Here is a 12,678-nt window from a genome sequence, read left to right on the forward strand (position 1 = left end):
TTTTAGGACAATAACTGCATCACCTGCCGAACGGACCCCAGGACAGATCTTGGATTAAAAGCAGCTATCCGAAGGTACAAGCGGTTTGGGGGGGTCAGATTGTGGGTACAGAGTCACTTTAAGTGAGTATATTGCAAAACTGCTTGCGATCACAATCCCTGTGGATTTCTTAAAAAAAAAAAAAATAAACATTTGCAACGGGTAAGTTTAAAAGCCATATATAGCACCCTAGAGGCTATTTGTCCCTATAACCTGGGTGTAGCTATAGGAGACTTAGATGTAGTAGTTGCACCCATGCTTAAAGTGTCACTGTCCTCATAAAAAAAACTTTTGACACATCAAAAGTTTTGATCTGTCCGAGTCTGAATGTTCGGACCTGTACTGATCGCAAGAACGAGCCAGGAGAAGACGTTGCTGAGCACAGTCCCCTCCGAACTCTGTGTCACATGATCAGTTGGGCTCTGGATGTTGTCACTGACTGACAGCAAGTAGAGATCTTGAAAATGGCGACAAATCGTAGCATACGGTACATTAGACATGTACAGAACTCCGCAGAACCCAATAAAACAGACTGTCAGCACACAGCAGAAATAAGGATGCCGTCTTTCCACAAATACATTATTTCTATTTTATTTATACTGCTGATATACAGATATTGTACAAGTCTTCATCTGTCAGCACTTCTGCATACTGTGTCTCTGCACAATAAAAAAGTGCCAGCTTAAAAATATAAAAACAAACCCAAAGAAAACAAACCAAAAAAATTAAAATAAAACAAAAACCATTCAAATTAAAAACTCGAATCAATGTGATTGAGGCTATATGGGAAGTTGTCTCCGTATTTCGTTTATAAAATCAAACAAATCAAAACATTTTTATTATTTTTTGTTTTATTCAAACCATCCGCCCTTCTCTATCCTCCAAAATGAACCCCTCCCCCGACCGCCGCTTATCGAAAGCCCTCAACGCCCACAGGGGCATTCGTAGACCCGTCTATCCAGTGGTTCATCAATGTCACAAGCCCTTGTATCCATAAAAGCTATAACGGTTTGTCCGTCACTTCGCTTGATGTGTTAGAAGCGTCGACTAGTGCAGGATTTTTCAAAGAACTTTTAATATCTGTAAAATCTCTGTTCTTTTCAGAATTGTTGCTATGAAGATGGTCTAGTTGCTTAATTTCTAAGGCCCCCGTATCGGGCCTGGAGTCCACAATGACTATGGAGGGAGAAGTGGGGCGTCCACCCTCCGGTAAAAGTTCTGAGAAGCTGTTTGTCTCCAGCTGGTCTAAAGAATAGCCGGGAATGATCAAGTGTTCGTTGCGACAAGGTGCTTGGGTCCGCCTCTCAGTTTTCGATTGCTGTTCTACAGCCTGGCTGTCACTAAGGTCTACAGAGTCCCTGTATGCTGTGGATTCACACGACGGTGTCCGCCTCCGTAACATCATGCTGTTCTCCAATGCTTTGGTACGTGAAGCTGTGCCGTTCTCGTCCTCCATGGGAGGATCTATAGAAATACAAGGCGGGCTCATCTTCTTCTTCCTTCGAACCCCATTGATGTACTCTGGGTCGGACCGTATGAGAATAGAAGAGTTATGTTTGTCATCGATGGACAGATCAAAGCAGGAATCCCCATCATCATCGATGGAGGGGCAGATCTCGATTGAGTGCCTCCTTTGGTCTTCCGCCCACATGGGCTTTGCTAAAAATCCTTGAGTATCAACACTGTAGAACTTCTTCAAGTCTTTGCTGCTGGTCCCACCCAGGCTAGCTGTGCTATTGCAGTTCTTAAGTAGTGAAGGAGAAGGAGGAGGAGATGAAACTTGGGAGATGAATGGAGAAACGGAGTGACTTCTATGGTTGGATTGTCCTCTCCAGCTAGTGGCCAGGCTGTTAATGTGGCTGACCTCTTCGTCGGCTGGATCGGAGGACTCTAATGTGGACTCGTCTGGGTTGGTGTTGTCACTGCTCATGCTTGAAGGACGACTGGGAATACTGTGTTGGCTATATGTATGCTTGCGAGTATGAACGCTGGAATGTCTGTGGAGGGGAGATAGTTTAGGGGAAGATTGCGGGGTTCCCTGCAGAGATAGGGGCGTTGGGCAGAGCAAGTTGGGAACAAGGTTATTTAGTGAAGGTGTTTTCAGATTGGAAGTCTCTGCCGATTCCAGTTGAATGCTGTCCTTGGAATCGCCATTCTGATAGTCAACCGAATCCATGTGTATGGCCTCCTAGGGGACAAACAAGATGTCCATAAGGATGCAACTGGCATGTAATACTACACAAATCTTTTAGCGCTGGTTAAATGCGGAGCGTCCCTTTAAGGAGCAGCTCTGTTTTAAATATTTCTCACAAGTGGTGCTTCCTTTTAGGAGGGGGCTCTGAGGTACTCTCTCTGAGTTAAAGCTATATGGACCCTTGTTGTTTTAGAAATGAGACCACCAAACATTGTGAACTAGAGATAAGCACAACGCGAGCATGCTCGAGTCTGAACATTCGACATTCCAGTACTGGTGGCTGAGGATGGATGCAGCCCTAGGGAGTCTGGGAAAACATGGATACAGCCATAGGCCATTGGCTGTGTGCATGTTTTCCCAGACAACCTAGGGCTGCATCCAGCTTCTTCAGCTATTGGTATTCAAATGTCGATTGATCAGACTCATGCTTTAGTTTTGCTCATCTAAGATGTATCTTATAGCTGGACACCACTATTGGAGATTGCCATGTTTAACATAATCACCGTTACCTGCCGTCGAAGCAATCTGTTCAGACTGGGCGACCTGGAGGCGGGGCATGGAGGTGGAATTTTAGGCATGTCATCACTGTCCACATGGCAGCTCGGTGACGGCAGAGGCTGATGGTCCACAGGTGTTTTCAGAGAGTTGCCAGATTCGGTTGGTTGGGAATGGACTGACAGAAGTGATCCTATAGTAAGAAAACACGGTAAAGAATCATTCCAAAGGCATGACAAGTGGACTCCTCTGGTGGCAACCTATCTCTCCAAGAACAAGGATCGGACAGTTGAACTCCGACATGCCCAATCCTTCTCTGCCCCATAATCATCTGTGGAAAAAGAGCTGGGACACCAACATACACATCAGATAATCAGCAGGACCAGATGACACTTGTCTAATGAGTATGAAGGAGGTTGGCTGAACCCATTGATCTTGGGTACGCGAGTGTTCTCATTTGACATTCGGCAGTCACTATGGAGCACCTGGAAGGAGGGCAGCCATTCCTGGTTTGTTTTATCCCTATTTAATGGGTGAAATCCTGCCCAGGATTGTGGTCTTCATGGTATTAACAAACACAAGGTAATTCACTCACAAAATAAACATAGCCACCCCGGGATCTCCTGGTCCAAGTGTTTACAAGTGTGGTCAGTGTCAGGAAGCTGCCGAGAGGGTTCTGATTTTTATGGTTGCCATAGACCTTTTTCCTTTCTCTCTATAAAATGAAATATCGTAAAGCATCATCCTACCTTCTGGATAGCTGTCCTCATAGGCCTCTACTTCCCGCAGAGGGTACGATGACTTTGCTGGCAGAACGGGACGAAACATGTAGCTGTCATTGGGTAAGGACATCATTCTGGACACAGAGACCTTTCTGACTGTCAGCAGGTTTTGGGATCCGGTTCCGTCCCTCATGTAGACATCGCCATCCTGTAAGGAAGACAGGACGTTAGCTTTAAGGTAATAGAGGTTTCCCTTAAAGGGGATTTCCAGTCTGTGTTTCAATTACTTTCTATTTTCAAGATCTCTAATTGCTGTCGGTGATTCCAAACATTTGTCTTTACACTCAATGGCTAAGAAATATTCCTGAACGTGGCTGGGGTTGTATGTCCGTACAGGTGAACAGCAATCACAGACAGCAGAGATCTTGAAAATAGCTGAAATTATGTGTGTGCGTGTGTGTGTTGTTGGTGGTAATGGTGTGTTATATAATATTGGAAATATAAAAAGATTTATAAAATCTCAAATCTTCCAGTACTTGTCATCTTCTGTGTGTCCTGCAGGAAATAGTGTTTTCTTTCCAGTCTTGAGAGCAGGAGAGGTTTCTTATGGGGATTTTCTGCTGCACTGGACGGTTCCTGACATGGACAGTGGGGGCAGCAGAGAGAACTGTGTCACACTGGAAAGAATACACCACTTCCTGCAGGACATACAGCAACTGATAAGTACTGGAATACTTTAATTGAAGTGAATTACAAATCTCTGGCACTTTCTGACACCAGTTGATTTGAAAGAAAGGAGTACCCCTTTAAGTTAACAAATTAAAAAGAAAAATCACTCCATTAAACAGCACAGACAACAACGTCAGCAAAGCAGGTTGCACATAGATCCTCAGGGGCGGGGCATAGATCTTCAAAGGTGGAACATAAGAGGTGAGGAGCTGTCATTGCAGCTAACAAATATATGAGAAGTTGTGACCTCCTCGCCCTCTCAAAGAGGGGAAAGAAAAGAGCTTAGAAGGTAGAGGCAAAGAAGCCACGGAAAGCATTGCTTGCGGTTACCACACAGGACATATAGACAGAGAGCAGGGGATTCACCTCGGGCCCATAGCTGCAGGGCAGGAGGGGAAGTGGCAAGGCCTGCTGACAGGGCACAGGGGAGCCTGGTCTTTTCTCTTTCCGTAGGATTGAACCATCCAATGTATCAGGAATCAATAAAGTCACATTCTCGTGGCTCAGTGCCCCCTTCAGTGCAAAATTAGGGAAAAAAGTATAGATTAAGCTCATGCTAGAATGGATTATAAGATCAGAGGTGACTCTGACACCAAGACAATGCTATCTAATCTACCACCATCATGTTATAGAGCAGAAAGAGCTGAGAAGATTGATCTACATCTCTGTGGGAAAAGATTTAGTATAACTTGTAACATGTTGATTGAATCCCTGCTCATTCTGTGATAAGGAGTCCAGTGGGCGGGGTCACTCAGTGGACTGGACTCCTTAGCATCAGAGATTTCAATCTTTATGCTGAATCTTTTCCCATAAAGATATATATCAATCTGCTCGGCTCCTTCTGCTCTATAACACGATGCCGCTAGCTTAGGTAGCATTTTCATGGTGACGGGTTCCTTTTAAAGGGAACTGGTCACATTACACAAGCAGTCTTATCTGTTATAGAGCAGGAGGAACGGATCAGATTGATATATAATTTGCGGAGAAAGATCCAATATAACATGTAGTTTTTTTCACTTTAATCTCTCGTTCTGGCTTAGGAGTCCAGTGGCCGGTCTTCTTACTGCCCATTGGTTTTTAAATGAAAGAGCAGAGATTCAAGTGAAAAAACAAACAAACATGTTATGTTGAATCTTTCCCCCGTAACTATATATCGATCTGTGCTATCATGTGATGCCCACAGATCAGACTTCTTATTCAATGTGATGGAATCCATTTAATTACCCCCAAACCCAACTACTGCCCCCTTCAGGAACACTTCGGCATACACAGCATTCTGTAATCTTACCCTGGCTTGCTTCAACAACACTGGTAGTTCTTTCTTCATAGACACCTGACCCCCAATGATCGCCTTGCCATCTAAGGTTGGGGAGCCTGTTGGGCAGATGGGGGTGACGGCTCTTGACATCTCCAGCTCAATCTCTGCATCCATCTCTGCGTCTTCTTTGGCCTCTTTATTGCTTTCCTCGAGATGCTTCATGAGAACGGCCACCACCACGTTAACCAGGACGAACTGGGCAATCAGGACGAATGTGACGAAATAGACTGGGGATATGATGGGCAGGTAGGTGAGGCAGTGCTTGTCGTCACTGTGGCATTCGCGGAGAGTGTCCTAGAAGGGGACAAAGTCACATGTGGTTATTTCATTGATGCCAGAGAGTCCAATGCAGCGATTGTTCGTGCGGCCCAGCATGATTAACTGTGCCTTGTGCAATCTCCCTGACTGGTGCTTTTTACGGCAATGGACGGATGAAAATCGGGTCATGTAAAAGGAACCTTTAAGCGGGATGGACATGCACATTCCACTCAGCCAATCAATGTGCTGCGGTAGGGCAGCACACTGATACGCTGAGCGGGACGTGCACCAGGGAACCCCCGAAGCAAGCCGGATCCTGAAGCATATGCTCCGGCCGCTGGGGGTTAATGGGGCAGTATCCTGAGATACTATGGCTTCCCATAGACATTACAGGGCAGGGATCCGCAGAGGATTTCGATGTGAATTTGCAGCGAGAAATCCGCTACGGATCCGCCCTGTGTGTTTGTAGCCTAATGTTGTATTAGACCTGGGGGGTAAGCGAGCATCGATGTAGCCTACTAGACAGCTCGATAATCATGCAGGCAGGGATTATTAGTGATGTCTGTGCATCCCTTGCTTAGATCAGCCGCTGGCTGCACATTACCTATTATGCGGAGTGATGTGCGGCTGGCGGACGATGATTTTTAAACACGCTGAGAGGCAAAGATCAGCTGATGAGATGCTCACCGGCTGATCACTGTCTCTATTACATGGAGGGGGGGGGGGGCTTTGTGTAATACGGCCTTTAGTGACATCATAGACAAGCTAGTCTACCCTTTCCGTGAAAAGCGAGTGACACCATACACAAGGTAGGATACCTCTTCTCTATAAATCTAATGTATGAAATCATAGACAAAGCAACTGATCCCTTTCCTGAAAATCTAGTGACATCATAGACACGGCAGCCCACCCCTTCCCTATAAATCTAGTGACATCATAGACACGGCAGCCCACCCCTTCCCTATAAAATCTAGTGTCATCATAGACACGGCAGCCCACCCCTTCCCTATAAATCTAGTGACATCATAGACACGGCAGCCCACCCCTTCCCTATAAATCTAGTGACATCATAGACACGGCAGCCCATCCCTTCCCTATAGATCTAGTGACATCATACATACAGCTAGTGACATTATAGATAAAGTCAATCCCATCTCTGGAAAACTAGTGACATCGTAGACAAAGCAACCAACCTCTTGCCGAGAAACCTAGTAACAATACAGACAAAGCAGCTAATCCCATCCCTGAAAACCTAGTGACATCATAGACAAAGCAACCAATCCCTTCCCTGGAATATTAGTGACCACATAGGTAAAGCAGCCTACGCTCAGCTTTCGGGAGATGTAAGCGGTAACTCCCTCTCAGTGGGGTCCTCTCTCTGTCTGCCAGGGATGAGACGCTATGGAGGAGCAGGATCTGACTCATCCCGAGCAGCCTGATGTGGAGGTGTCTATAGGTAAATATTAATTATGTCAGTATGTTCTCATCCCCCCGGTGTTTAGTAACAATATGAATCACACAAATATTCTGCGTATCTCTGCCAGGACGTTCCTGCTGGAGGAAAAGTGTTTAAAGGGGCTCTGTGGTTTAGAAAACGCGTTTAATGAATCTGAGTTAATGGATCCTCATCTCAGTAGAGCCATACAAAGAGCGTCCAGGGACAACCCATTAATTTTTAAGGGCAATGTGTAATGCTTCATTCCTCCTGTGGTGGCGCTGCAGGGAAATGAAACACATACTGCTAAGATTTCCCATAAATGATTGCTGGGGGGCACACCATAATCTGCTTATTGTCATGGGACCCCTCTAAGCCTGGCCTAGTCCTGTGCACCCAGCCTATTGTTACTACTTCTTACCTTCATGATACCGTTCCAGTTGTCGCCCGTTGAGACCCGGAAGAGGGTCAGGAAAGCCATTCCAAAATTCTCAAATGTGGCGTGTCTGCTGAGACCCTCGCAGGGGTTTTCTTCATTGCACACTGGAGAGAAAGCAGGATTATAGATCATTATTATTATATAAAATTATTTGCTGATGGTCTGCAGCTACAGATCCCTGTGACTACACTGCAGATTCTGGCTGCCACAATCCTGATCTGTAGTATCAGCGCCTTATACCTTGTGTAGTGTAGCTGAAATAATCCTGCAGTACCAGTAATGGCCACAGGGGGCACCAACGTTGTAATTTATAGATCATATTGGGCAGTAGTAGTATATACTGTTTCATAGTTACATAATATAAAAAAGGAAACATTTAATTTTATGTTGTTGGGATACAGAGCCTGTAAACTTGTGTATCTCAGCTGTCATGTTGTGTGCTAAATTATGTAGCTGAGCCCATCATGTGTGATACAGTCTGCTCAGCCAGTGTATCTAAGCTTATGATGTGTGATACAGTCTGGTCAGCCAGTGCATCTTTACCTATGATGTGTGATACAGTCTGCTCAGCCAGTGCATCTAAGCCTTTGATGTGTGATACAGTCTGCTCAGCCAGTGCATCTAAGCCTTTGATGTGTGATACAGTCATTGGTTAGATCCACAGTCCATTTGAGCTCTGCAGTCACTATATGTCATGCTACAAGCAAATCTAAGTCTTCAGATTTAGTGCCTAGGGCAGCAGCAGCTGGTAATACGGCCCTGGCTACAAGCAGAATGTTATAACTTTTATGAGTGTCCGGTTTCTCTGGCAGTCGGGGCGACTCATAAAGCAAACAGATGGTTTATGTATCTATAAGATAAATCTGCGGTATAATAAATGTGTGGGATCTGCCGTCCTCTCTAATCGCTGGTGCGATTTGGCCTGGACCAGGAGATAGACGTCACACAAGGAGGCCGCGCACCTTTCATGGTTCTTGTCCGCTCGGTAATTAGCTATTTATTTGTCAGGACTATGGATCTACGGGAGAGGCGTCCGCCTGGGCACAAGCTCAGAAGTCTGTCAGTAATGGGGGAGCACCGAACAGGAGAGAACCTATGAGATGAAGCTGTTCGGTCAGTCTCCGTATCTGTGCTTGACGCATTTTAGTTTCTCCTTCATCCATATAGAAGGTTTTAATCAATTAAATATTCGGCCCAATTAACACTTAATGACTGACCCATTTGTTTCATTTATGTTTATGACTTAAAGGAGAAGTCTAGCGAAAAATTTTATTAAAGTATTGTATTGCCCCCCAAAAGTTATACAATTCACCAATATACACTTATTACGGTAAGTGCTTATAAAGTGCTTTTTCCCTGCACTTACTACTATATCAAGGCTTCACTTCCTGGATAACATGGTGATGTCACTTCCTGGATAACATGGTGATGTCACTTCCTGAATAACATGGTGATGTCACGACCCGACTCCCAGAGCTGTGCGGGCTGTGGCTGCTGTAGAGGATGATGGCAGGGGGACACTGAGGGACACAGGGCACTGGAGGGACACTGAGCATCCCCCTGCCATCATCCTCTCCAGCAGCCACAGTCACACAGCTCTGGGAGTTGGGTCGGGACATCACCATGTTATCCAGAAAGTGACATCACCATTTTATCCAGGAAGTGACATCACCATGTTATCCAGGAAGCGACATCACCATTTTATCCAGGAAGTGACATCACCATGTTATCCAGGAAGTGACATCACCATTTTATCCAGGAAGTGACATCACCATGTTATCCAGGAAGCGACATCACCATTTTATCCAGGAAGTGACATCACCATGTTATCCAGGAAGCGACATCACCATTTTATCCAGGAAGTGACATCACCATTTTATCCAGGAAGTGACATCACCATGTTATCCAGGAAGCGACATCACCATGTTATCCAGGAAGCGACATCACCATTTTATCCAGGAAGTGACATCACCATTTTATCCAGGAAGGGACATCACCATGTTATCCAGGAAGTGACATCACCATGTTATCCAGGAAGTGAAGCCTTGATGCAGTAGTAAGTGCAGGGAAAAAAGCATTTTACAAGCATTTTCCGTACTAAGTGTATATTGGTGATTTGTATAACTTTTGGGTGGAAATACAATATTTTTCGCTGGACTTCTCCTTTAAAGGTGCAGGTGGAGCAGCCTATATGAGTACGCTCTACATACAAAGTAGTCCCTGTACTACTGAAATGCGTTGTTGATCATCATCATTGACCTGTTCTAGCCTGATAAGTACAGTAGTAGTGAGTCTGACCCCAAAATATACTGTCTACTTTGTATAATGTTCTTGTGGATGCAAGCTCATCCTTTTAGACAGAGTATGTCCTGGTACTTAAAGGAGAAGTCTGGCCATTTCTAAAATCTGGCAGCCGGCAGGGGTAGGGGGGAATTTGATAACCAGTAAGAACTTACTTCTCCCTGTGCCTGCGGTGAGCAGAAATACACCTGCCGGAATCTGGGATCTCTGGCGTTGACACCTGACAACTGAGATGAACTGGCCTCTCAGCCAGTCAGTGACCAGTCAGCGGGACACTGGACATAATCCAGTACAGGCATTTTCCCTGGGTCATGACATCATCACAACTTTGGGGAAATGCCTTCCGGCGGGGGTCCTGAGGCCGGTCTTGTCGCTCACCTCAGGCACGGGGAGAGGTAAGTTTCTACTTCTGATCAAATTCTCTAGGTCCCTGTCAGCTGATGGATTTTAAAAATCGCTGGAGTTCTCCTTTAATATAAAGCTCCTCTGGCTTTCAGTTCATCCATTTGGACCAGCCATACCCTGATAAACCAATGTCTATTTAGCAATTTGGATTCAAATCCAACATCGTAGACTTTTTATGGCATGATAAAGTAGTAGTCAGTCCAAGCACAAAATGCAATGTCTACTTCCTATAAAGCTCCTGTAGATACAAGTTCATCCTTCACAGATTTGAAACGCATTGTCTACATTGTTTAACGCTCTTTTGGATTAGAATGCATCCTTCTAGACCCCGTGTGGTTTGATAAAGTAAAAAATATGACTTTGAAACATGTTGGATACATTGCATAAAGCTCTTTTGGATTCACATTCAGCTTTTTTAGACCTAGTAAAAGCTGAAAAAGCAATCCGTATAACGCCAAAACGCGCTGCCTGCTTTGCATAAACTTCAGGTCATTCTAGGCCAGCTAGTATTCCCATACTACTGGTTACTACTCCATAAAGTGCCAGTTTCTTCTCTTGTCTCATCAAAAAATAGATTTTTTTTAAAATATCCATACACATTTTGTTTTTGTTATAGACTTAGGGGATAGTGGCCTCCACCTCGCAATGTCATCTATTATTAGGAAATGTGATTTTACGGTGATGGAGGATCTTATTGATAAGTTCCTTCCATGAACCTCACGGGAACAGTCAGCAGCTGTGAATAATCTTAGATTTCAACAGTCACTGCAAATCCACTGATAGTGAGCAGATGTGGCTTCTAATCTGAGGATCAGAGACTGTTTCCTGATAAGGCTGAGACCCCGCCAGCTCAAACTATTTTTACAAAAACTTTTTTTAGTTTAGCTATAACAATTCAACAAGTTGGCTCCAAGATCTTCGAGATCTTTGGCTCACTCACCAAGCTTCCCAAACAGCTCCACTCCCAGGGCGGCGTAGATGAAAAACAGGAGCATGAAGAGAAGGCCGAGGTTTCCTACCTGCCGAGGAAGACACAAGGTAGAGTTATGGTAGGAAATGTACTATGTGATGTGCTGTGAAGAACACCTACACTACCTGCACAGTGTTGTGTAGACCTAGAAGATCATCTGTGCAACTCGACTGAAATCAGCTGAGCACTGGTAGGTAGTGTTGAGTGGAGATGATGAACTGTTCAGATTTGGTAATTTTCCCCAAACAGGAATGCTCAGGATTTGATTGCATAAGCTGAATGCAGCCCTAGGGCTGCCAAGAAAACATGGATCCAGCCATAGGCCAAGACTTCCTAGGGTTGCATCCAACTTCTGTAGCCGTGAGGAGTCAAATGCTGGGCGTTAGGGTTTAGACAACATTGCTGAACCTCAACAGTTTGGCATCTCTGCTCAACACTACTAGCTGGTCATCCTTGGAAAACCACCAGTAGATCACCAATATGATATTTACCTGTAGATCCCGATTGGTAAATTACTTCTTGGCCACAATCGGGATCACCCTTTGATTAACCTTCTACAATGCATGGGTAGATCCCAAGTTAATCATTAACTTGTCATTTTACAGAACTTTACTACTAGATCACCATTGGTAAGTCAATGGTTAGTCTGTTAGCCTAGAAGATCATAAATTCAAGTGATTGAAAACTTCTACTGGATCAACCAACCAGTGGTAGATCAATCTTGGAAAATCTTTAGTGGGTCACCCCTATGAAATGCCCCAAGTGATAAGCTAACATTTGTTCAACCATAAGGACTAGAACAGTAGATAGTGTTGAGCGGACATGAGGAAACTGCCCTGGTTCTGCAACTTCTGTGAACCAGAACTCTCTACATTTGATTCCCGGCATTTGAAGAAGTTGCATGCCGCCCTACGGCTTCCAGGAAAACATAAATACAGCCATAGGTCGTATCCATGTTTTCCAGGACTCCCTAGAGTGGCATCCAACTTTTCCAGATGCCGGGAATCAAATGCTAAGTGATTGGGTTTTAACAAGTTGCAGAAACCGGGCAGTTTCCACAAGTACATCCAACACAAACAGTTGATCATCCTGAGATTGTAACCGGGTTACATCATGTAATAAAAAATAACATGGCAACTTGGGGAAATCCGGGTAGAAAGAGTCTATAATGGAAAACCCACCAATGTCCCATGTCCCATTGGTGGTTTATCCATTATTGACTCCAAGCTTCTTTCTTTCATTTGGGCCAAAGTTTCAACCCCGTATGGAAGTACCATGGCCAAAGCACAGTGGGTTGTTGGTGTCCCCTAGCTACACCTTTATTCTTCCACCAGAAAGTGGTAAATGCCAATAGGCAACAGATTGCAGATAAA

The 12,678-nt window shown here is 44.7% G+C and overlaps 1 protein-coding gene across 3 annotated transcripts in view; it reads right to left on the bottom strand.

The window, feature by feature from the left end:
• Nucleotides 1-614: 614 nt before the first annotated feature.
• CACNA1H (calcium voltage-gated channel subunit alpha1 H) overlaps nt 615-12,678 on the bottom strand; it is a 440,438-nt gene continuing 428,374 nt past the window's right edge. For 2 of the 3 annotated variants that reach the window (XM_069984196.1, XM_069984195.1), the window contains exons 30-36: nt 11,276-11,354; nt 7,612-7,733; nt 5,468-5,791; nt 4,546-4,692; nt 3,478-3,658; nt 2,743-2,921; nt 615-2,227 (exon numbers count right to left, since the gene is read on the bottom strand). In XM_069984196.1, the coding sequence (XP_069840297.1) occupies nt 1,040-2,227; nt 2,743-2,921; nt 3,478-3,658; nt 4,546-4,692; nt 5,468-5,791; nt 7,612-7,733; nt 11,276-11,354 (2,220 nt within the window). In that variant the 3' untranslated portion in view covers nt 615-1,039. The remainder of the gene's footprint in view (nt 2,228-2,742; nt 2,922-3,477; nt 3,659-4,545; nt 4,693-5,467; nt 5,792-7,611; nt 7,734-11,275; nt 11,355-12,678) is intronic. The other variant, XM_069984197.1, reaches the window with a different exon arrangement.

The sequence above is a fragment of the Dendropsophus ebraccatus genome, chromosome 9, assembly GCF_027789765.1.
Source record: "Dendropsophus ebraccatus isolate aDenEbr1 chromosome 9, aDenEbr1.pat, whole genome shotgun sequence".
Taxonomy (NCBI): Eukaryota; Metazoa; Chordata; class Amphibia; order Anura; family Hylidae; genus Dendropsophus; species Dendropsophus ebraccatus.